General features: G+C 42.0%; 1 protein-coding gene across 3 annotated transcripts in view; it reads left to right on the top strand.

Moving 5' to 3' along the window:
- TESK2 (testis associated actin remodelling kinase 2) overlaps nucleotides 1–25,663 on the top strand; it is a 77,546-nt gene that overhangs the window by 34,045 nt on the left and 17,838 nt on the right. For all 3 annotated transcript variants that reach the window (XR_007708593.1, XM_035537352.2, XM_050712187.1), the window contains 2 exons: nucleotides 532–580; nucleotides 19,842–19,988. Coding sequence is in view for 2 of the 3 variants with exons in the window: in XM_035537352.2 (XP_035393245.1) it covers nucleotides 532–580; nucleotides 19,842–19,988 (196 nt within the window). In the remaining variant the exon portion in view is untranslated. The remainder of the gene's footprint in view (nucleotides 1–531; nucleotides 581–19,841; nucleotides 19,989–25,663) is intronic.

The following is a 25,663-nucleotide window of genomic DNA, read 5'->3' as shown; positions in this document are numbered from 1 at the left end:
ACTTGCTTCCATGGAAGTGTTGAAAATAAAAGGGGGTGGGAGGAAGGGAGAATAAAAGTACGCTGCACGCACGTGCTCTCATATTCTTGAGCGGTTAGGAATGGGACAGAAAGGAACATTTTTATACTTAATCAGCAAAATGCAAAGGGAAGTAATTTGCTGTTTGTGCAGACCAACACTGGATAGCTTGGCTTCCTTAAAACAGGGAACTCTCCGAGACTCTTCCTTTCTGCATAAAACATTAATATGCTGTCCTTTGCTTATAGTCAAATCACTAACTTTCCATCTTGTTTGAGCTGTCTCCTGTGCTCTCTTGGAACTGCTTATTGTAGTGCAGGCACATGATTTTGTTTTGTGCTGAGACTTTTAAATAATCATCCTTGAGGTATGCATGAGAAGCTGTTTTTTTTTCCTTCTTTCTTGGCATAGCCAGTACTTTATTATCTTAGTTTCGTTTTTAAAAACAAAGCAAAAGAAAAATAGAGGGGGGGAAAAAAGCCCAAACCACTTTTCTTTTCTTGTTTCTTGTAGGTTTATGGGTGTCTGTGTGCATCAAGGACAGCTGCACGCACTTACTGAGGTAAGACTATTTAATAATATACATACTCAATATGAAACTGTTCTCAGGCCAGATTCTGCAACTGCTGTTCACCTAGAGTCAGTGTCCTTTACAGGGACTCGTTAGTTAATCACGTGCTGCTTGCTATGCAGTGGGAAGGTTGCAGCATCGGGCCTCAGAACTGTACTTTGCTTATAGCCCTGGAATGTCTTTTATCGTTAGAAGCTCTCATTAAGATGAAAAAAATCACAGTGGGAACAAAATTCCACTGATACTATTCTAAATAAGAGATGTGGCTTACCGTTGAGGTGCCCCTAAGTAATATTTGTGCGAGACATTGCTTTGCATTTAACTCTCATTTATACTCTGCTTGCATGTGCATTTCACAGGTGAATCAGGGATGTTTCAGCTGGGTGATATTAGTGGATTCAGTCCCTGCCATCTTTTTATTGGGAATAACACGAACATCTGAGCTTAATCTGGGTTCCATACAGAGGAACAATTCCATTGCCCAAGTACCCTGCCAAGGTCCATTTATCAAATGAGAAAGTGAAATTCCAATTCATGTGAGTCTTCACCAAATTTCACTCGATTGTGTGCTTAATCCCACCTCCTCAGGGAAAAAACCAGGAGGGAGTGTTCTCTTGCTAGGAATAGCATTACCTCTTTTGTGTCAAAATCTATCAAAAGTTTATCCTGCTGTTTTAGAGTAGAGGTTGAAGGGACATGCATGTTTGATAAATTTCATCTTTATTATTTAGTCTTATTTTGTAGGAACTGCTCAATAAAAGTTTACCCCTTTCCTCTCCTACTTAAAAATTGCCGTAACATGTATGTTATTAATTAGCAATTCAAATGAGTTCCCAGTATGCTTGCCAAAGAATTACTGTAAAATTGGAAGAGTGGATGGGTGTACAGAGTCGTCAGGATGGTGCTGTGTGGCCACCGCTTCCTGCAGCTGTCATGTGCAACTTTGAGGCAAAGGTGCGCATCTGTGGGCAGTGAACTTCTTCACCTTTGTGTGGCAATTCAGCAATGATAGTTCTAGCTGCTGTTAATGATGCACAGTAGTTCGTGGTGGCTGCATTTCTCATGTAAGAGCAAGGTAAAGACGCTCTCAGAGATTTTAAGGTACAGCGTGTATATGAGGAATTCTTTGATTCCAAATAAACTGCCCCTCACCTGTTTTCCTGTTCTTCCCTTCCCCACCCTGTGCTCAGAAAAGAAAAGAAAATTTTTTTAAGATTTGACATTGGGTGGCTGATTGAGTCCTGCAGGCAGGTTTTGCTAACTTCATTGCTTATTTCTTGTGGACCTCTGATCAGTTAAAACAGGGAGATTTCAGGTCCTCCCCCTCCTGTGACATATCCTAGAAGAGGTGGAGCTCTATAATGCTTCATTTTTACTAAATATTGGCAGATCCTCCTCAGCGTGTTGTTGGTTTTTTTTTTCATGTCACTTGCTTGCCATTTAAACATCCCTCCCCACCCAGAAAGCCAAGAAAATGAAGCTTCAGCACACGTGCTTCCTCATGGAGAGCTAACTTGTAGCTGCCTGCTTTCTTCAGCTATTTTTGAGTTCTTGGCAAGCAAATAAATCCAAGAAAGGCTTCAAAGAATAACTTTTTATAGTTATATAACTTTTTATAGTTATAATTCAGAATAACAGGAGAGATTCCTGAAGCATTATTTTGAGATCAAAGAGGAAAAATTTTAGGCTGAAGAAGGCCCCTGCAAAATTTTGAGGAACAGAATAGCTTTAGGAGCAGGTTATAAAAATACATGTAGTGATTCCTGCTTTGCTTGTGTGGACCAAGGTGGACATTTAATGCCTTCAACAGGAAAAACCGCAACCGAAGGCCGTCATAATTTGATGTTGTAGGGAATGCACGTGTTTTGTCCAATACAACAGTTGTTCTTTGGTTTTACAGAGCTTTTAAAACTCAAGAGCTGAGTATGTCCCAGGTGGTGAGATTAGTTATTTCTGCTGACAGTGGTGGTGTTTTTCATCTTGGTATGTGTGTAGAGTAGTAATTGAGTGCTGATGACTTCTGGAGGTTAGAGGAAGGAGGTGAAATGGCCAGCTGAAGGAATAACAAGTAGGACATGCTTGGTGAGTCACCAGTTCAAATATAGCCCAGGAGGATAAACAAGTTACCCACTGTCTTGTGGCTTTTCTCAGCTCGTGGTCCAAAAAGGTGGTCTCCTAGCTTCTTGTGCTCAACATAACTGATACTAGCCTGACACTACTAGCACTCAGAGAACTTCTGCCAAGGTTTCACTTCTTTGGAGGTGAAACTCTTGATTCATCAGCCCGTTCCTCAGTCGACATCTGAGTCACTGCAAGGAGAATCCTTTCTCACTAGCCTATGCTGGACCTGTTTTGAAATGAGCTTAATTATCACTTGTTGACGTGGAATGTGCATAGTAAGAAAAGTCATGTTTTGATAGTGTGGTTGATGGTATTTCTAAGTAGAAGGGATACAGCATCACTTAGAGCTTATATCTTGGGGGGGGAGATGGGAAATCATGTTTATTTGTACATATGTTTCAATGGGATAAGAAATTGAACTCTTGTGGCAAATACTTGGTGAATGGATTTAGATGGCTTGTGCTCAATAGCCCCCAGACTACTGGCAGGAAGGACAATAGCCACAAATGATGATAGAGGAGCCTTGAAGAATTTTAGTCAATTAAAGGAATACATTAGTAGCATGTAGTACTTCACTATTGGAAGGCAGCCTGAAGCGCCACAGATTTCTCCTCTTGCGTATTTAAACACATGGAAAGCTAAACACAGTGAGCACGCCAAGCAAGTTTTTTTGCCTGAGGAAGATGTCGGTGGTATGTAGGCTTTGGGTTTTTCCCTGTCGGCAGCGTTTTATATTGTTTTAATTGTTCTGTCTTGAGTGGCTTTTGGTTTTAAAACCATTACTCAAGAAGCAGTTTCTGTTTGTTTTGATTTGATTTTTTTTTTGCAAAAAGAATGGAATTGTTTCATTATAGATTGCACTGGAACTTTGGCCTTGTTTTAAATCTACAGTTTTAACAGCTTTGAAAATCCAATACTGTTTTTGAAGCTCTACTCAAACCAGAAACTATGGCATATTCTTCTGAAGTAGTTCAGTATCTATTCTTAGAGTCACAGAATGATTTAGGCTGGCATGGACCTCTCTCCTTGCACACAGTTAAACATTTAAGGAAGGTGAAGTAGAGGCTTCAATAGGTGTGCAGCTCAGATGAGTTGGCCAGTGTTAGGCTGTCTCACTAGCTTTGAGCTGGTGGGCATGGATTTGCTGTGCTCACTTTCCATAAAACTAGGAACTGGCTGTTTCTTAGTATTCAGCTGTAATCTGTGGCTAGTGGTTTGGTTCCATAGCGACGTGAATCTGCAGTGCTTGCTGTATGCATACACTCAGGTGCCTCTCCAGCCTAGTTCCAGGCTCTCTGTCAAACCTCTGTTTTCTGACCACCTTCCTAATCTGGCAACTCTGTTAGCTTCCATTTCTTAATCTCCTGGCACACAGCATCCTCAGATTTTGAGAATCTTGCACAGAAGTAAAGGCTCTGGCGTCAGCGTGAGATGCTGGTGAGCTTTCAGAGACCAGGTACAAGCCACTGCTGGAGGTCAGCAGACATTTTTTTGTGCGTTACATGCTGTATAGGCCTATGTTATTACATGGAAGGCAGTAACATAGCATACAGTCTAGCATCTAGCCACTCAGTAACTCTTTGCTGATCTTAAATTATTCGTTGAACTCTGTTAAGCAAATTCATCTGAATTGCCAAGAGGTCAGGCTAAAATCTTGGTATAACTTGATGGATATGTATGTACAGGAAGAGTTGTACAGCTTGATAATTCCTTCTCGGAGGAAACGAAAGCCTTGACACCTGTGTGTAAATAGATGAGGAAGGGAGAGTTATGTGTTGATTAGGTTATCTTGAAATTGCAGTGCTTTGCAAACAATAGCTGATTGTTGCTACAAAAGTTTTATGGCTATTATTCATATTGGTCGATAGCTTAAAAAAAAAAAAGTGTACAAATTCTCTGCTGCCACAATTTGAAGTTGTAGCTTTACGTGCCCTGGGCAAGATCTGACATGCACTGGAGCTTTCTCAGGCTGGGGACAGGGCTGTGGCAGTGTGATAGGAGCATGTGCTCAGCGGTGGAGGGCTGGACAATGTTCTTTCAGCCAGTAGCTGGACGTGCTGTCTGCCCAACTTGCCTCTCTGGCAGCCTTTCAGTCTTCCTCCTTGTTGGTGTACTACCCGGTCAGTCCTTCCGATTCCACCCCAAGTGTCTGGTGTGTTATTAGGTGTTTCCTGGGTCCAAGATTATGCTTGAGCAGCCTTGTTTTTAAGAAGCTGTATATGTGGCATTTGGATAATTGTGAAATAGCTATAAAGGGCAAGCCAGCCGTTCTGTGCACCTGGCTCCTTCAGTGGCTTCTCTAGCCACGTTTGGTGAGTCCTTATCAACTGCTTCGCACATCTCATCGTATAGATGCTGAATGCAGACATGCATGACGGTGCCTTGAAGCCTAAAATGCTTCCTGTGTGCTCAGAGCAGTGATGCCTCCATTAATGCATGCTGGAGATACAGGCGCTAAAAAGCGCTGTAAGAAAAATATCTTGTCTGCTGCTTTAGCCCTTTATTTTAAGAGAATCCAAAGAAATTCTTTGAACTATTTATTGCACATTTTCAGCTCAATTAGTTTTTTATAGCTGTGTTGGAAACCCTGGGAAAAAAATTACTACGGAAATCCTTCCAGACATGTTAATTTTCATCTTGGGCAAGATAATTGCTATTGGACAATTTTGACATGTCTGTAATGGCTTATTGAATCTGGCACTGCTGTTTTTACCATCAACCACAATTAATTGTTTAGAGACAAGAATGCTGTTATGTAGCAGTTAGAAAACCACTTTTTTCTTCCTTGCATGGTGTCCTTTTGCACTCCTAAACTCATATTAATGAAAGCCTGTGGCTTTGGAAGAGATTTTTTTCAAAAGTTCCTCTGTGATAGCTGAAAACTTTCCTTCTCTGCTTTTCCTCCTGACAGCAATAGTTTAGGAAAACTGTAAATGCAGTGAGTGGAGGTTCAGGCTGTTGGAGGCCTTCCTATTTGTAGTATTTTTGGCTTTTGGCGATGATTAGGAAGAGAAGATATTAATAGCTTAAAATTCTCAGAATTGTAACAATTGTACTGTTATACTTGTACAAGGAAGGGAAAATAAATTCTTTAAGAGGAAAGGTGTTTCTGACATACAGCTTTCACAAGCAGTCTATCATTAGTAAGGTTTTATTGAAACTTCTCCCTATTCCTTCCCTCTTTTTTCCTCCCTCAGTTCTTAGGCACCTTTCTGTGGTAAACCCTTGACCCTAGAATGGGAAAAAAAAGATAGGCATCACTTAGGTTTCCTCTTCTAAACCTTTACAGCAAATATCATGGGCATAGAATTCCTTCCAGATAGCAACTGCACACTCAGAGTTTTAAAAAGCCCAGGAACGCCATTCCTCCTCGCACCACCTCCTGTAACACATGCTAAATCCCTGGTGTTATTACGAGTGTGACTTGTATTGTTTGGATAGCTTCAGTTTTACTCCCGTAGCACTGCAAATGTTTAAACTGTTTTGGTGTTCGCAGTAGGCTAGCCCATCAACCTGAAAGAACTTAGTGTCTTCAGAGCTCTGCTTCCTGTTACCAGTCATTCTGCAAATATTCTGTACTGCACAGGAGTTGCTGCCCGTTTAGGTATCGCCTCTTTTCCAGCTCTTATTCTTGATAAGAAGGCTCTGGTGGTTGTCCCTCAAAAAAGGGAACAGCCGCAGTGATCAGTTGGTTAGCCTGGGCTTTGAGGTAACTGAAGAGAAGACGAAAGGTGTGTTAAAGGTGGCAATAAGTAGAAGTTTAAAAGAAATAAAAATACTCTAACTTTCATGCTGTTGGAAAATAGTAATTCAGTAATGATAATATCATACAGCAATGCAGAGTAAATAGGTCTCTAAATATATTTTTGCATGTAGTCCGTAAAGTTATTTTTAGTAACTGCCCAAACTATTTAAGAGAGGAATCTGCTGCTGGCATGCGTTCTTTGCAAATAATGGAAGAATTCTGTTATTTCATACATGGTACTCAGTCTTTTTAGTGCTGAGAATGTGTACAGCCAATCCATGCTGTTAAAAGGCTTCCAGATCACCTTGTGTTCCTTAGTATCTCGTGGTTTTTTATTAGCTACCCGTGCTTATTGAAATTTTCCTTAATGTCTAGGCACCTGCTACTTCTGACGGCAGTATTGAAAAAAGAAGACTCAAGAGGGTGAATGAAAAAAGCAGGGGGCAGGGAAGCTATAGAGATGTTTTGGTCCTCTGTCTCTCCTTGGATTTGGTCTCTAGCTCTGGTCTAGTTTGGTCTCACGTGCATACATAAAACATCTCGAGCGTATTGGAGGTTTCAGGCACTGTCAAGTTACTTCGTGGTCGCATGGAACCGGCAACTGTGGTGACTTTCTTGAGGAATGAAGTGAGCAACCGTGAGGCTTTCTCTCGGGTGTTTTTGCTAACAGCTCTGAGAATATACCTGTTACTTCTAAGAGCCTTTGTTTTAGAGGAATGAATCTTGATACAGAGAAGTGTAAAAAGATGGGATTTACTTCAAAATTCCTTTTTTTTTTTTTTTTTGTAAAAAGGATTAACATGCTGCGATGACAAAGGGTATCTTTCAGCTGACTTCCAGCAGCCAGCAGCTGGCATTAGAAGTGTTCAAGGTCTAGGATGCTGCAGAAGGTCTGTTGTTTAAACTTTGTAAGAACTCTAAGTATGTGTGAAATTCTGCGGATTAAATTGATCCTTATGATCTCTCAACCAATGAGTAGTGTGACCTGTGGATTAATACTGTAATAAATCTCTGCTTGCATGCCTTACTCTTTTTGTCCTTAGTTCAGATACTTTTTGTAGCATTCGTTATAGCTACAGCTTCATTTTACATCCTTTGCTGTGTGAATGGGAAGACGAGTTGTTACAGTGGGGCTGTAATGAGGCCGGTGCTCAAAAATGCAAAGTGCAGAGGCAATCTGGGCCTTTGCAGTTATAAAACCCAAGCACCAGAAATGTAAACTTAGCCTTAACAGAAACAATTTCAGAGGCATCAGGTCCTCTGTTAAACTATGGTTACTTTATACCCCTCCTGGATTTGGTATCAGAAGTAAATGGATTCAGTTCCAGGAAGGTATGCTCTAATGACAAGAATGGTTATATGCTGTAAAACTGGAGTACCTTTTGATATTACTTCCTTGATTCTTTTGCTCCTTTTGGTGTAGGACTGGAAGTGCAGGCAGCGCACATCTGTGTTATTTCCTCTGTTAATTTGATTGTTTGGGTTCATTAGCTTTTCCCCTACAGGAGTCATTAAGAGTCAGGCCTTGTGAATGCTAGCTTCGGGGTCAAGAGAAAACCATTCATCTGGGCCCCGGGGATTTGACCTGTAGAGGAAAGTAATGGTAACCTTGTCTGATACAGAAGTAGTTGAATTCTCCCTTAATGACTGGGGACTCTATGAGAAGTTCTCTGTAGAACCTGAGGAGAAGAGTAAGGGTCATGGCAGCACAAGCAGAGGTTAAAGCAGATCAGGAAATAACCCTAGTGTTAGGAAGACGAGGCTAGTCTGTAATATATAAGGTGAGAAATCATTCCATTTCATTGCAACTGTTTTTTTTTCCCAGCACAGAAATAGAATGACTGCATCACACGATGTCTGTTAGGACTGTTCTCTGTCTGCATAGTGCTTTATGTTTCTGTTCTTGAGAAACAGTCCTCATTATCTCACTGCAGAAAAATTGTTGCAAACACATAGGTGCCTTGAAATATTTTGTTAATTCTACTGTCATCTATTTTTAAATGTATAGAACTGGAGTGTTTTACTTTTCACTTTGGGGAGAGAGTTCAAGTGAACCTAAAAGATGCAAAATCTCTGTTACTATGTGCCTGCTTACTGGTACCTGTGAATATGAGCTCAATCTTTTTCAGCTGAAAAAGCCCCCAGAAACAGAATGTGTACAGAAAGACAGGTCTACTGACTGTGCTTTCTACTTGATTGTGCCTGGACACCAGAGCTAAGTTATGAAGAACTGAAAGCATCACCTTTGTCGTTCAGCAGCTGTCTTGCTGAAAGGAAACAGACGTAGGTAATGGGGACTTCTCTGAGAGCCAAAAAGTTAGGAAGTTGCTGTTTATGTTCTGAGATGAATGTGTTTATAACATGGCGAACCAAGTCTCTGGCAATATCTTTTTGAAACTTTAAAGAAACTTTAAAGACCCTGTGTTTTTAAAGTCCTAAGCCTTGGGATGTGCTTCAGATTTCTTGTATCAAAGTATCATTGTTAACTTTTGCTTAAGTTACTATCATAAAAAAAAATCTAAATCTGACTGTTAGGTACTTGTACGTATGTAAATTAAATCTATTATTTCAATAGTTTTGTCCAGGACTGTGTAGACCTTGTGCTTTTGCTTGTTCCTACGCAGCTTGCAAAATGTTTTCTAGTGTATCTTTAATCCTTTTGAAATGAAGTTGTTTTTATAAACTTACTGTAGTGCAGGCGCACCTCCCTTCATCTCTTTTGATCACAACAGAATTTTAAAAACACTCATCAACACGTGAGCTATATTCGGTCTTAGTTTTTCAGTCTTCACAGTATGTGGACTGTCAGTTTCAGTTTTGCCATAAGTTTACTTAGATTCTCAGTTTAATTTATAAAAAGTTGCTGCGAGTGCGTTCAGCCGATGTGGATTGATGCTTGTTGACCAGCTCTACCTCATGCTTTCCCTGTGCTGTGCAAGGCATCACACTGTTTCATGTTCAAAGCTGGGTCCTTTTTCCCATGGATTCATTCTGTTAAGAGGAGTACAGCATGTCTCTCTTCAACTTGAGAGATTCACATGTGAAAGGCTTAATGTATCTGACGCTTCCCAGCTTGCAGAATTGAAGAGACCCATTCCTGTGCCATTGATCCTTGTCAAGAAGCATGGGTAGCTCTGTAAGCAACCGTAACCTTATGTAGTATTAGCTGGAGAGCAGTAGATTAACCAACTGTATTGTTGGGGAGGACGGGTGTCTGCCTCAACTATATTTTTGGAGAGGTTGCATGAAAAAGAAGAAGAAATCTACTGATTAAAGGTAGAAGTAAACCTGGCTCCTCTGTATGTGTCAGTGGATGCAAAATTACATATACCATGTTCAGATTTAATAAGTAAATTAATTATTAGACTGCTCAAAGTAAGACGTTAGTTTGTAGACAAGGGAGGGTAGTGCTGGTATTTGGAAAATATCACACTGTTTAAACCTTATGCACTAGCTTTGAGTCCATGAATTATTTTGTAACACAAAAAACTCTCTGAGACTGCAAAGTTATTTCACAGAAGACAAAGTACATATTCTTTACTTTGTTTATATTATTTTCCTTGGGAACCGAATATTTTTGTGAATTAGTTAGAAGGAAAAAAGAGTTCAGTCCCAAACACAGCTTGATGTTCTGCACATACCAATAAAGTCCATTTAAAATCACACGAGGGGGCCTGGCTTTCAATGATAGGAGGCAGGAAATTTTAAATTCCATCTCCAGTTCATACTCGTGTACCCTGATGTTGTGGCATGCGTGGTGTGCCTGACCATTTAATTCTTTCTCCAGCAGAATTGTTACAGGCCTCCACAGGAGTTTCAGCTAAGTCTGTTTGATCTGTAGTTTGGCAATTTTGAGCGTTTAAATGTCATAAGTCAGGTTCTTGAAAAACATGTAAAGGACTTTATTTAAGTTTGGTGGCGTTTCCTTTTTTTTTTCCTGCATCTGATAGCTATTTACCTTTTTCATGAATGCAGTCAGACAAGATGGTTAGCTTTCAGTGATCAAAGACCTAGAGTTTCCAGAAAAATACCAACCAACAGGGGATTTTGACCTTAATTTTTGGGATGCTTATACCAAGGTAGTCCTATAGACTGCAGTCTTCTGTGGTGCAGCTACAGTTTGACTGGAAGTTGAATGCAGCTGTACCTGGTTGCAGTACTGCTCCTGAGAACAGGAGGAAGATTTTAGTTAACTAATTTTTGACTGGAGGAAGCTTTAGTTAGTGAATTTGTGCATTTTCCTGCAGCTGTATGCCTGCTATGGTTAGCCCAGTTCCCCAAGATGCATCTTTTAAGGATTAATTTCTTACCATGTAGACATGCAGAATTAGAATAATAAGCAGTGGAGGTTCAGGTGGGTCCTTGCTGTACAGGAGGGTGGAATTGATTCTAAAAAGCTCAGTTGCAGAAAACAGCTGATAAAAATGTTGGCTTCTGGAGGACACAGACTGGCCTTACAAGCTCTGCCTCAGGAAGGAAGTGCTTGCAGGCAGATGGGTTAAAGGAAAAACCTGCTTGGGTTGGCGGTGGCCAGGTAAGCTAAGCACGCTGGGGACAGCTCTCCAGAGAATGCCAGTCCTTTTCGCAGTTCTGGCTAACCAAGGACAGAAGAGTGGGTCTCAGAAGTTCCGAAGTAAAAGTACTATAATCGGAAACGCTGAAGAAATCCTCATCTAAAGACAGAAGCCAAGACTTTGAAAATATGAATCTAACTTTAGGTACCCAGTCTGTATTTATGCGTGCAGGTGGCTAGATCAGAAGTGTTGAGCAACCGGTTGTTTCAGTGAGAACTTGTGAACGTGCAAGCTTTTGAATTCCAGTCGTTTTCTTAAATGCCTGTGTATGAGGTTAAGAGCTCATGGTTAAACCCTTGCTTTCAGCAACGCAGGCTTCAAGTTGTTTTTTTTACGCTCATAGGAAGATGATTGACTTGTTTTGTCACTTCTGAGCCTGTAATAGTGCATGATGAACCTCTTTTATTTATTATTTTGAGATAGATGCCTCTAAATATCCTGTGTTCTGAGGAAGGCTTGCTAAATATCCTGCTGGTGGTAACCTCTTCCTCCTTCTTAGAATGTTTCAGGGATAGGAGAAAGTAAGATAAGAGGCAGATAAATATTAAACTGGAAACAGCAAGCTCCATTGTCTTTCCCTTTCTCCCTTCCCTTCCCTGTAAGTGTGTGCACTTTTGTGTGTGCCGGGGGGGGGGGGGGGGGTTGTATCAGTGTTTTAACACTAATTTTAAACCTACTGGTCCATTTACCATTGTCTCGAGCAAAAAATCAAAAAAGCATGCTTGAACTGCAACCCCTGCAATTCCTGTATTGTTACTTTCTGCTATCTTGGAAATATGTTTAGGTTAATACGCGAAGATTGCATATTCTCACTCTCATTATGGGGGAGGAGAACTGAATATTGTGTTGAGGACTAGATTTTCCTGTTACATGTGCATATAAAGACATGAAGTTCAATTAAATATTGTAATGCTGGCTCTTTAACCTTTTTGCCTGGGATTTTTTTTCCTTGTATATATTTTTAGTAAGTTCAGTTTCTAGTGCTTTCTCTTCCTTTCCTTCCTCTCTCACCCTGGACCCCAGGAAGCATACTCTTGAATTAAGAAGTGTTTGGTAATTTCACTTCCTTCATTGCACTTTACTTGTCAGCAATTGGGACCATTCAGAAACAGGGTTGTATGAGAAAGTTTTTAAGGTTTGCCTTTGCACAACCCTGTTTGTCGGGGATCCTGATGCATTTTATGATTGCCAATGAAATGTCCGTTAACATTTGAGGGTGCTCATTGTGGCACAGCTGGAGTGTTGAGGCTGGGAAAAGCACTCTGAAACAGCTCAAAACCAGTATTTTGGGGCAGAATTCAAACTAAGTTTGCACCATGAGAGGTGGTTGTGTACACTAACTTGGAGTCAGTAGCTCCTCGGAGTTATTTTTACAGACTTACGTAAAGCAAACAGGTTATTTATCTGGAATTTTGCAGGCATATATTCCATGGGCTGATGCTGCTCGTATCTTTGTGGGGAAGGTGAGAAAAAGTTTATTTAAGTAAGAGGCACCTCGTCAGGGGCTGCAACATGTTTCCAGGCAGAACGGAGCGTATAGTGTGTTCGGTGCGGGGCGAGCTTTCTGCTCTTGAACACAAGTGTTACTGTCGAGATGCCGTTTCTCTTGCCGGTGTCAGCAGCAAGGTGCTTTCTCTTCTGTGCCTGGGTGATAATTTATGCCGTTGCTAGCTCGCCATATCACAGATTGTCATTTGCATTGAAACCAGGCTCTGTTTAGGATCCGAGTGGTGTGACTTCAGCTTACAAACGTGCTGTTCTGCGTTAGGCCTTCTTTGCTTTCTGTTTTTCCTACTAATATAATCGCAGGAAAAAGTGGTTATCGAGGTCGGTTTGCATAGATATAGTGGGAGTGTTTTCCGGTTCCAACAAAATAAACTTAGTTCCTGAAGTGTTTCAAACCTGGGTATGAGTAAGTGAATGCCCATAAACCTGACTTCATTTGTAGGGGTTGAGTAGTGCAATGTGCCTGCAGGTGAAGCCTTACTGTAATCTGTTTCTAGAAGCAGGCGAGCAAATGGGTGTTCAGCATTGATTGAAGGGAACGACAGGAAAGGGGTAAATTGTGCTCGCTGACCATAAGAGCTGCTGGATAGAGCAGAGAATTAAAGGAGGACAGACCTTGCCATGTTTGTTTTCCTGCCAGCACTTAAACGTTTGGAACGCCACAAATGGGTTTTGTTAACGCTCCTTCCCGAGTGGTGCGTGTTAATTCTCGCTTGCCCTATAAAGCGAGCCGTGCCTGTACAAGCCTTTGTAGAAGGAGGTGACAGCGGATCAATCGCTGCAGCACCTGACACAGCACAAGGCATGGCGTTAGGTCTGCTGTGCTTCTTGGCTTCTGGGCCCAAGCTCTGGTGGTAACCGTGCTGTGGCGATTGCATGAAGAAGCTTGCCCTCTCTCCGAAGAATAGCTGACACCTCTTAAAGCAAGCTTTTTTTTATCCTGTAACAGTTAACACTTCTAAAGAAGAAGCAATTCAGTTCTTTAGTCAAGATACGTATGGGTTGGAAAGCAGAAGAGAATTTTACTTCAGGCTACAGATTGTTTTTCCTTCAGTTTTCAGCAACTGAGAAGTGAGAAAGAAAAGTGGCCTTTAGAAGAAGAATTTTGTTTTTCTATTCTTTTAATCAGGCTGTTCTGCCTAGCCACTTGAGCCCTTCTGGTCTCATTAAAAAGTTTGAGCTTTGTTCTGAAATGTGCTCGCTTCACCTGCATGTTCTGACTGTGTCCATACTGTGTTTTTTCCCCTGGCAACATCAGTTCACCTGCTGTCCAAGAATACAGCCCAAATTAAACATCCAACTTGTTCTGCTTTAACATTTAGTTTGTTTGGTGCCACCAGTGTGTTAGGTGATCAGTGGAAACGGAAGGTTACCGCTCAGAGGCGGTTGGGTGAGGTGGTTTTGTAGACCTTTAAACTGTCCACTTCCTAACAAGCAGAGGGCTATGAACAGGCATCAAAAACAATTAAATTGAATCTGGTAAGCAGTCTCAGTGTACCAACTTGTGTCTCATACGGGAGTCCTGAACATACCGATACTGTTCTGGTTCCAGTTTCGTACAGTTGAAGCTGATGAGACCAGATGGGGGAAATTAGGAAATTTCCTGGCCTCCCCCTGTAGCTGATGTAGCTGATTATGGCAGCTGGGGCAGAAGGACATGATGGCTTGTCTTAGAGCCAGAAGCCTCCCAAGTAGTCACTTGGGCTGCTGGGTATGACAGATGACTGTTTAAATGTATGAAAACTGAAGACTGGATTGTGTCCTCCTTGAAAAGTGTGGTTTAAAACCTCTGTACGAAGCTGAGTGACAAGATCTGGATGTTATTAGGCACGAGAGTTACCTTTTCACTTCCAGCATCAGACATGATACAAAAATGCAAGCTTTGTCCCCTTTGAGGTCTGCTTCAATACCTTCGCAGATGTCTGCGCTGCTGTTACTTTGCTTGCTGGGTGTCCCTTTGGAGTCAAGCTATGCAGTCTGGCCTTTGCTCCGACATCTCCTTCCCTCTCTCCCCTCCATGCTGAAGGTGTTACACAACTCTAGTTTCTCTTTATTCCTGTTTCTCTGCCTGCTTTCTTCACTGAGCTTCTCCACCATATTTGCCCTTTGTCTCAGCATTTGTCTCGCAGTGTTCAGTTCCCCAGAACTCGTATTCTTTACTTAACCTCATTTGATTTGTCATCTTGAATGCACTCTCCACACCTACTTTTCTTAACCACTTAATGTGTTGCCTTTGTCAACATTTGGGCCACCATAGAGGGGTGTCTTGTGGTTATTTGTTGCTTTTTAAACAGAAAACAGTGACATTTAAAGCAGAGTAAATAGTAGGCCAACTTTTTCTGGCTTTCCTGTGCAGTATCTGGTGACTTATATTAGACCTACATATTGAAACAGCATCGTTTTTCAAAATAGTGTTGAAAACTCTTTTCAGCTCACTTCTTTCTTCCCCCTCAGACTTGGTGATATTTGGAGGCTTTGGTTTTGAGCTCTAGCTGCTGGAATCATGTGGATCTGATGTCTTTTCTTTGCAAGCTTCTAGTTGTCCTATTAGTGTGTTCAAGACTTTATTTTGAAGGCTAAAACCTGAAAGCTGAAGGTTCAATATTAATCTCTTGAGGTTAAACATGTAATGCCATGTGCAAATACCATTATATGTTGAATTTCATTCCCTTTCTCATGCTTGAGTCTGATAACGTGACTGCAAGTGTTTGCAAGGAAGCAGTCCTAGCAAGGAAGCAGCCCTATTATCCTATCCCTAGGTGAAAATAACGTTTCCAATGACAGTTGTGTGGGAAAGGGTTATACTGCTGCTTTTGCCTTTTGTTGCGTTAAGCTATAATACCTGAAGCCTCTGCAAAGCTGTCTGATCTGGAAAGTACCCGTGCTTGGCTAAGCATCTGGGTAACTCGTCCTTCAAAGACGCTACTGGCCTCTTTCCTCATAAGGTTTGGGAGAGATGTAACATACAGCTTTGCTGAACTTCCATTCTAGCAATGAAAGCACATAGCTCATACCATGGATAATCTTGAAGAGAGAGAATGTTTTCGTGAGCTAAAATGCCAGTCTTTTAAACCGCAGTTCAGTCTGCTATGCAGAGTTCTAGTAAATGCAAAAATAACCTGAAGTGGTTACTTTTAGCCTCTGGCAACCAAATAACCTGACTGTTGGTCTCCTGTTGCATGACAAAAAGCTAGCAGTAAGAATAACGGGTAGCTGTGTCACTGCAACTTGATAATACAGAGTCTGAAAAGGTCTGAACACTGTTCCATTTAGCTGTGAGGTCTCTTTATGACACGCGGCGTCCTTTGCTTTCATTCTTGTAGCCTGATCAGATCTCTCCTCCAATTGCTTGTGCGCTTACGCAATGCCCGTTGTTGTAGCGGAACAATGCTTTGAGATGGTGTGTGTGCTGTAACCTTACTGGGGTTTGTCTGAAAGTACCAGCCCTGAAATGTCTCAGGGACAAAGTAGAATCCAGTATTCTCTAAGGGAGAGGTGCCCTTACTATCCTTTAGGATATTCTTTCCACGCAGAGCTGGTTTGAGATTGAGAACAAGCGTTTTTCTTTCAGTTGCACTGGCAAATAAAAAATAATCTTTGCAATTTTGTCCCTATGCCGAAAAGGCATTGTTGAAGGGCTCTGAATAAAACAGGCCATCAGGCTGGCTGTGTGCATTACCAGCCCGAACAATCGGAGGAATTGGATTACTTCTGTGACACCGGGGGAACACTGAACTCCGTGTGGCACTTGCCTTACGGACAATTCAGGACTCTGTATGCAAAGGTTACCTGCTGGCCAGCTACCATCTGAGATCAAGTCTTACAGGTTGCCTATAGGAAAATCTTAGATTGGTTGCTCACTTGATGATTAGCCTGCTATGCATCGTAGAAGTAATTAGAGCCCGAACTGAAGCGCTCATCTCTAGTAAATGAGCTCTGAGCGCTTGCCAGGAGATAGGGCCTCCTGTCAGAAACTACTGGGTTGTGTCTGTGCTAGAATCAGGTTTGGTGCTGACTTCTGCAGCTTGTGTATCTGTGTCCTCTGTGTATCTGTTGTTTTCACCCAGCCTGTGCTAGAATGCAGTCCTTGCAGTTAAGACGGGTGAATGACCTTGCAAGCTAATTTGCCTGGAAAAGTACTGGGGGAATAGATATTAGATGTACTTAGCTAATATGGGAGCAATGGGTCGAATCAATAGGTTTACTTAATTGAAAAGGAGAGCATGAGCATACTCAAAATAGCAGGTAGCTATCATTGTCATATCTCGGTATGTATTTTAATACTCTTATGGAGTGCTCGTATTATTTATTAGCACTTCTGGAGCACTTACTGTGGTATTGTATAGCCCGAACCGAAACAAAAAGCCAGGGCAGTGATCCCATTCACCCTTGCGTTCTCTTGCTGATGAATTTGAGTATGGCAGTGTTAAATGTACGGTCTGTTACTGCCCAGTCAGAAAGGTGAAATGGTCCGAGGTGGTTGGGAAGTGTCACTTTAGAATTGGGGTTGTTTGGGGGAATTGGGGGAATTGAGCGAGGTGTTTTTAGGCCTTTCGTTCCAACTTGGTCAATATTGTTCTGGTTTGAGCATAACTGCCTGAGAAGTACCACTTGCACCCTTCAAAGGAAAGCTGATGAGTTATATGAAATTAGTGTAGAAATCTCTTATTCTCCATTCTTTCCTTAAGCATGCTGCATTTTGTGATTTTAAAAATAAATTTGAAATTATATTGAGCAATGTTTTTTTTCTTGAGTGCTGTAAGGTCATCTGGCTACCTTAGGGGTTCAAGTAAAAGCACTGAGAAAGATCAAAGCTGGAAGAGCTCAAAGCAGTATTGTTTCCAGCACTAGGTCAGGTTGGCTGCAGCTATGTCTAGTTGAATCTTGAAAATCTCCACGGATGGCAATTGCATAGCCCTGAGTGGCCTGTTCCAGATCTGCTCCGCTCTCCTGACACGCGACCTCGCAGCACGAGAGCCAGGTTGTTTTGGGTCTCTGGCTTGAGCCAGCCTGCGATTTCTTGGTCCAAGTGTATTCGTGCAATCAATGCCCTCTCCCAAACTGCAGTGCCTGGGCTAAAGCTGTGCCAAATGTTTGATGTTTATCGTTAGTGTGTTAAGTCTTGTTTGCTTTGATTTGCGGAGAGGGGCCGAGAAGGCATTTTATTTTGCAAAATGATATGCACTGAGCACAAATTTCTGAGCAATTATCTCTACTTTAGCACAAAAGAGATTAGTTTGATAGAAAGTTAATGCTACTTAAGGACAGGACGGTACATTTCAAAATATCAGTCAGATTCTCTAGAATTCAAGAGCTTTCCTTGCATCCTTTCTCCTGCTGTTAGGCTAATGCAAAAGATACGAAACAGTGTCTTGAAGTGGTAGCAAGAAGCTAAAATTGCTAAATATTGGAGCGTTTCCTAGACCCAGGCCCCTTTTATGAGATTGCCTCCTTTGGTATGAGAAGGTAGTTGATATCTGCTTGAGAATCTGGCCCAGGTTGCAGCTGTCAGCTGCCTTTGAAGAACATTTGAATGTGAGGAAGTATGTCTTCTACTTGCCCTTTGCCTAGATGGTTGCTCAAGGGCGAAACGTAGACGCACAGCACTGTGATCAGGCCAAAGGTTTGTATCTGGAAGGAGAAAAATGGTGAGGGAGAGGATGCCTTGTGCCCCTGTCCCCATGCGCTCAGCGTGTGCTTCCCAGCTTGTCCAGCGAGGGCTGTGAAAGCAGTCGGCGGAGCTTCTGCGAGAGAAGGAGGGAGAGGTCGTGTCCTGGGTTACCGGTGAGATGCGCAGCTCTTGGGCTCGGGTGAACCTGGTTCCCAGGGGATGTGCGGTGTAGCTGTGAGGGGAGTGTGGAGCCCCCCGCTGCTTCGTGGTGCCCGCTCCCGGCAAGCTTTGTGACAGGTGACATCGCTGGCGCATCACCTACCTGAACAACGTGGCCTTGTTAAATAGTTACCTGTGAAACTTGTGCGTCTGTTGGGAAGGGATTTCAGAATTAACCGCTGAGCTCAAAAAAGACGGGGCTTGGCTGTAAGGAAGGGTTTTTTTTGTCAGCTGTTCGGGAGGTGAGTCTTGACCCACATGCCAGCAGAGGCTGGGCCTGCGCGCGCCCTTTCCTGCCTAGCGTGGTCTGGGGAGCTCAGCTACATCCAGGCTGCACGGAGTGTGGTTCCTGTTTGCCTTCTGGATCTGAGACACAAAGAAGTCCAGCAAAATGCAGCTGAATTCAAAGTTTCAGAATTAACGGGCTGCATTTACAGTTTCTATTTTAACAAGATGCTGGTGGCACATGCAAAGCCTCTTAAGGGAGTGTTGGAGAACCGCCTGCGGCAGAGGAGCAAAGTTGGTGCAGCCAGCCTCAGTGCTCTGTGCCTTGACTAGGCTTGGGAGCAAATTATCCTGGCTGCCTCGCTTGGATTTTCTTGAGAGGACTGACTGCGTTGCTGCCAGGTTTCGCTTCTGGCTTGACCTAGTCTCTGCTTTGTGGCTAACGAGGGGGCTGGGAGCGAAACCAGAAGCTGTTCAAACACAGCATAGAAGGTATTGTGGCGTAAGGGATCTATACGTGAAGCACAAGTCCAGTGTTGCTTTAATGATTATTTGAGAAGCAGCGGAGCTGCTGTGCCTTAACCCAGGATTATATTACTTAGCACTGCTTGGCTGATGATTCGTTTCACAGTCTCTTACAGCATTTATCTTACAGTTAGTGCGTGTTCCTTCTCGTGAGGGTTTCCATTTGATGGAGCTGATGTAGTACCGAACGCAGCGGGAATCGGGTCCCTGATTAGGGCTTGTAGATACAGCAATAAAAAAGTGTAACTTACAGTAACATATTGTGATATTTTTCTTTGCTGCTGCTTCAGTTTAGGGAAAAGATATCTGGGAACTTGATCAGGCTCCATGACCTACATTTGGATATTTAGCCCTCTCCTTATTTTGTTCTGCCCGAGAGCCAGCTCTTCATCTTTCTTTCATTTATGTTCGTCACGCTGAAATGAGAGGGTGATATTATGTTGTAGGTGTTTCTGAAAGGTCTATTTCAATACCAGCATTTAAGTATTGTTAGTTGATGCAGTGGTGGCTGTTGCATGCATCTTTAACGTGAATGTATTGGTAGAGGTGGTGAAGGGAGATGTTTTCAGCCTCTCATGGTCTGCAAACTTCCTGCCTGCTTAGCCTTAAGGGAAAAAAAAAGTTTTTAATGTATAGTTGAGCTGAAGGTGCTTGTGTAATGATGAATCTTACATTCCTGATGATATCTGAAGTGAATTAATTACAAATGTTGCTTTGTCTTTTCAGTACATCAACTATGGTAACCTGGAGCAGCTATTAGACAGTAACCAGCATTTGCCCTGGACAGTGAGGGTGAAATTGGCTTATGACATTGCTATGGGAATCAGTTATCTTCACTATAAAGGCATTTTTCATCGAGACCTTACATCCAAGGTACTGTCTATAAAATGAAGGGAACTTTTAAATGAAGGTACTATAACTGATTGTTTGGTTCTTTCTTCTCCTTCCAGCAGAGAAGTACTGTTATATAAAGTATGATCTAAGACACTGTGAGAAACAAATTCAAATACAGTTTATAGGTTTAAAATCTTTCTCAAAACATGCTGATAGTTTTCATGGGAACTGAAGAAATAATTATGCTGAAGGAAGGTCATTCCTTAAATGAGTTCAGGTTAGGATTTCTGAGAACCCAGCTGCAGAGTTCTTAGTTTTTTGTTCTGAATTATGGTTCAGTAATGTATTACAATCCCTGGATAATTCAGCATAACAATCTAATACTTGTAACAGAACAATCATACAAAGATCCCAAGTTGAGGAGAGTATTACAAATGCACTTTAAATTTTAGTTTTGTTTTGTTTCCCAATACATTTCACAAATCTTCCTTCAACAGGAAGAGTGGCTGTTCTTCACTAATTCACAGTACTGTTTTATATTTCTTCCATTTCTATGGTCAGTAAGACCAAACCAATTTACCTACCTTTTTTCAGTGGTCTTACGAGGATTGAAAAAGAGAAAAAGTTGGTTAGGAAAGAAGGAATCTATACGGAGACTGGAATGAAGGAATCTTGTATGGGAAGGGAAAGAATTAAAAAAGAACTCCTAGAATCTCTGGTGGGCTGGTTTGGAATTCCAGTTCTTGAATAGACTAATTCAGCAATGTAACTATTATATCATACAAGTTAAATTCCATGTGATGAAAATTCAAACTGCCCTAATTTGTTGCTCAAACACTAATGTTGAAATGAAGCTTTCATTTTTCTGAAGTTTGATCTTAAAAATATTTAATGAGTTCCTAGTAATCTGTTGAGCTTTTTTCTCCTGTTTGTTTTAATGATCGCATCACAAACTAAGACTTCTCCATTGCTTCGGCATACGGGCAAGGTACCTGTATTGTTTATGACTGCTGACGTTAAGTCTGTCACCTCTTGGTGAATTTATTAACTATCCTCCAGAACGGTATTTCAGTGGCAGAGTTTTCAATGGACTTAGATCGGTCTGAACTGCTTTGGTGACAGCTTGTATGGATTTACTGGGCTGAAGTAGCTAGCTAATTCAAACTCAGCTAGAAGTATTGACTGCTTCTAGTTTCACAGAGCACTAAGCTCTGGGAACAAATTGCCCCAGTATTCACACTGGATCCTGCCATCCATTGCAGCCTGTGATGACTGCTGTCCTGTCTGCTAATGACCCTATTTAAGCTTACTCAGGACTTGTAACATGAAAATACCCCAAAAACTGTCTTGGGAAGACTTTATAATGTCACTTCAGCCAAAAGCGTCCAGAAAAAACATAATCTTAACCTAAGGGGAACCGTTTTTTTTTTTTTTGAAGATTAGAAGCAGCTTTTATAAATAAAAACTCAGTACAGCGTGTTTGAAAATCCAAGTGACTACTAGCCTTCCATCCACTTTTTTTTGAAATTATCTCAGCATATTGTTAAGCAGATGAAGGACATGCATTTAGCCAAGGGAAAAAATGTTCAACTGGTAGGTGAAAGAAGTATTTCACTGAAGCAGTAAAGTATTTCTTTGGATGGCCTTTCAAATGAAAGGTGCTGAATTCAAGGGTGTCAAGCTTATGACAAACGCCCGGACTTGAAGACATGTCAGTTTGTGATAGGCTCAGAAAGCTCCATTTAGGTCACCTTGGAGCGTGCAGATAAGTGCATAAAAATAACTGAAAAGATAACTTCGTGTTCCCCCCCTTTTTTCCAGTTCATGATGAATTTTAGCGCATTTGAGAGTGGGGAAGTAGAGTTACTGGAAGGAACCAAAGTAACTAAGGAGATTGCCTGCAGTATTTACCATAAACACATGCTGTGGTGGCTAGTCCTATGAAAATCCATTTCCTGAGCGTGAATGCCTTTATTCAGAGCTTTGCATGATTACCTATCATTCTCTGGAGCTGCCCTAACAACGCTTCAATGTTATCTATTGCTCAATTGGTGTAAGCCGTTGTTTAGAAAATGCAGGGTGAGTGCGTGGTTTCAGTGTACCAGCAAGCACATCAGTGGCCACAGGAAGTAGTAAGGGTTATTAAAAAATAATAATAAACTAAACAGCCCACATTTAACACCACCACCAGCGCCAGCAAGAATTTACAAGTGGTTATGCTGTGTTTGGGTGGGTCTTAGCACTAAGGGTACTGTGTGTGGATAAAAGTTTGTCGTCAGCTGCCTTCCGGGTAGCTGGTTGTACTGTAATGTTTTCCAGTTCCTCAGTTTTATTTATTTATTTGTTGAAGTGATGTATGTACTTGCCTGTTTTCTTCGTAGGAGGTGAAGTAGATGAAACACCAGACTTTAAGCACCAGGGTACTTTTGAATTTTACTAGTGGAAATGTATTTTGTATTTTACCAGGTTTGTACTGCGGATGGGTTGAGTTGCCTTCCATTCTTACTATTAAATAGTCAACGTATGAGCGAGGTGAAGGAAGATTTGAGAGGCTCAGTCCATAGGGGAGAGCTTGTGATCTGGATGGGATAAGGGTAGATTCAATAGTGTTCTGTACTGTGCTTCTTCGGTGAGCTTCGGGACTTGATGTGAGGACTTCATTAATTACCTGAGGGTGAAGACAAGGATTTAGACAAAAGTCAGAACAGATGCTGAGTTTGCTGGGATGAAGAGGAAGGTATTTTTTCTAGAAACTTACCTGCCTTGAGTGAACTATAAACTGAGACTTTCTGTGCAGGAGTGTCAATGTATGTGTATGTGTGCTGGATGCATAAAGGCTTAAAGAAAAAGTAACCATCCTCTGTCAACCTAGGATTGAAAATTAATTGTTATGACAATTAGTATATGGCAGGATGATCTCTCCCTGCCTAATTGCACCACGTAGCAGAGCAGTGTTACTGTAGAAAGCCAGAGGGAAGGAACAGTAGCGAGGAGCAGATGTAGGTCAGTACAGTCGATGTGGCAGCCCCCAGGGGATGTCAGGCCTGACACCCCCCTTGTGCCCTTCCTGCTGCCCCGCTGTCGCAGCGGGAGAGCTTGCTGGAGGAGAGGGCTGGCCGGAGAGCTGGCATTCACCCGTGTTGTGAGCAGCTCTGCCCTCGGGCCCTGGGCACGGGCTTCTGTAGCTGATCAGGTTGGTCTGCCCTGAGTGACAGCAACAGCCCAACTTGGATCTGTCAGAGGTTCAGGGTGGTTGGATTGGCTCTTCCCAGCCTGCAGATCGTAGGTGTGTGCCTTTTGGTTTTCCAGAATTGGGTGCGATTGAAAACGAGGTCTTACAATCAATAGTAGGTGGTGAGCAGCTTTAGGTAAGCTCCATTGGTGGTAAAATCTATGGAGGAATTCTGATCTCTAGGCCAACGTGTGTGTGTGTATTCCTGCCAACATAGGCTTTCGCTTCACAGTAAATGTGGAATGGCTTGCCCTTCTTTCACGGAGAGATGAGTGGTCTCAGTTACAGAATCACGCACGTGAGCAGTCACTGTGGACTACCTGATGTAAGGTAAACTCCCTGCCTTCGGGCTTGAGAGTGACATCCCCTCACTCCCTACCTTGTGCGCTGTTTTTTTGGTCAAAACAAAATAAACCCCAAGCAATGAACAGAACCTTTGTCTGATCGGTCTTCTACTTGCTGCTGCTTCTGTAAGGTCCCCTTTGTGCTAGACTGAGCTCTTGCCTGGATATTTTGCACAGCACGGGAGGGTTTGCACTGGAAAAAAAAAAAAAAGCAAGCTGTTACAGTTTATTTCTAATGATAACACTAAACTTTTACTGGTACTTTGAGACCAAAATGGAGCCTGTCCCTTAAACATATTGGTTTTAGTCTTGAAAACATGTACAGTATTGTAAACTTCCTGTTGCACATTAAATTGTCAATGGTGTTTCTGCTAAGGGATGGCACTTTAAACACAGATGATGCATTTAAGTATTTTAATTCAGTAACAGTCATCAGAGGATTGCAAATGACACATCAGGAGTACATCAGGAGTATGTCTCTTTTCTAGAGTGCAATAAAATCTCTGAGGAGTTTAGCTTGTATGTCATAAAACAAAATGATGAGGTTTCTTCATCTGAGCAACTTATTTTTAACTCTGAAACTTTTCAGTCTATTTTCGGGTTTTGTTTGTGTAAAAGGGAGAGTAGAATATTGCATTCATCTTAGGATTATGCTGTGCAAAGCAGATGTTAAGCTGCTGTAACACACAAAGGGGGCTTTATGTTCTTTCACATCTGTCTCTGCATAAACAGCTCCGTTAACTCTTTAGGACTCGTGTACAGAACTCCCTGCTTTTATTAAGAGACTGCCTCAGGAAGGACCGATGGGGTCCCCGTTTTGGGGGGGGAGAAAGCATCAAGAACCCAACTGAAGTCAAATACTGCCCTCTGTGACCATGTGAGCTGCCAAAGGAAAGAATATCCCTCTTTATGTAGAGGTCCAAGGAGAAAGCTTGAGAAGGTCTTCGTGTTTTATTGCCTTGCAGCTTATACAAACAGTGCACTAGTAAGTCAGACAAGTTTTCTTAAAGCCCATGTTGTAAAGCTGCTTGACATTTCGTCTCACTGGCAGTTTTTGAAGCTGTCCTTTATGCTAGAGAGGAAATTCAACTCCTGTGTCTCTGTGCCAAATCCCAGTAATTAAACTAATTACCAAATTAATGCATATTTTTTCTTTTTTGTATAAACTGGGAAGTGTAAATTTGTCAGCAGAAACAACGCATTATGCTCTGTACTTTTCCTACTAAAATATCACCTCTAGCTTAAATTTTAAAGTTATTTTCAACCTTTCACTCTCTAATGGAGCTCTGTGCCTTTTTTGATCCTGATTTATCTCGGTAGCAGAATGTGAATGCTTAAAAATGTCTCGCTGTTTGCACATAACTACTAGTTACCACCTGCTCTAGGCTGTATAAGTCTCCTTTTCATGAATTGCATTTTAAATCTGGTAACGAAGCTGTCCATGCTGTGGATTTGGTGCAGTGCTGGGTAACAGCTTTACAGGGATGGGAGGGCTGGTGGAGGAGTGTGGCGGTGCTGGCAGTCATCCTTAGAGCGCTTGGAGACTCTCAGCACAGTGAAGCATCACCACCTGCAAAACTTTCTCCTGAATGAGCAGTATGGGCTTAAAGGTGACATCTGATCATGCTAGTATCCACAGCAAGGCTGTCCTACTGATTTTGGTAGAAACAGGCTTCTATCCTTCCTGGGTTCCAAGAAATTGATATTTAGCTACATCAAAATTTGCACCAGTTGGATTAAATTGGTTTAATCTCACTACAGTGAGCACTTGCAGTGACACTGGCTCTTTTTTTCTGGTGCATGTCACCTGCTCACATCTGATTTAATTGTAGGTAAAAAGTCCTTCCTGTACTTACCCTAATGAATTCAAACTCACAGTCAGTACTTTTTCATAAGCAGAAAAAAGCCAGGCTTCCACTAATGAAAGCGAATAGTTCAGCTTCCTTATTTACATCATTTAACATAGCGCAGCCCCCTACAGCAGAACAATTGATGAGTATTTATAAAATGTAGCCCTGGGCTGTTCCCCGTTGCCTTGTGGGGGTGTCCTGGCCTCGCTGGCAGAACCTTTGGAGCGGAAGGGGTCGTCAGGTGGGGTGGGATGTCCATGTCAGTTCTGCTTGATTTCCCCAAAGGTC

Source organism: Cygnus atratus, chromosome 8 (assembly GCF_013377495.2).
Source record: "Cygnus atratus isolate AKBS03 ecotype Queensland, Australia chromosome 8, CAtr_DNAZoo_HiC_assembly, whole genome shotgun sequence".
Lineage (NCBI taxonomy): Eukaryota > Metazoa > Chordata > Aves > Anseriformes > Anatidae > Cygnus > Cygnus atratus.
This window is presented reverse-complemented; position numbering and strand designations above follow the sequence as displayed.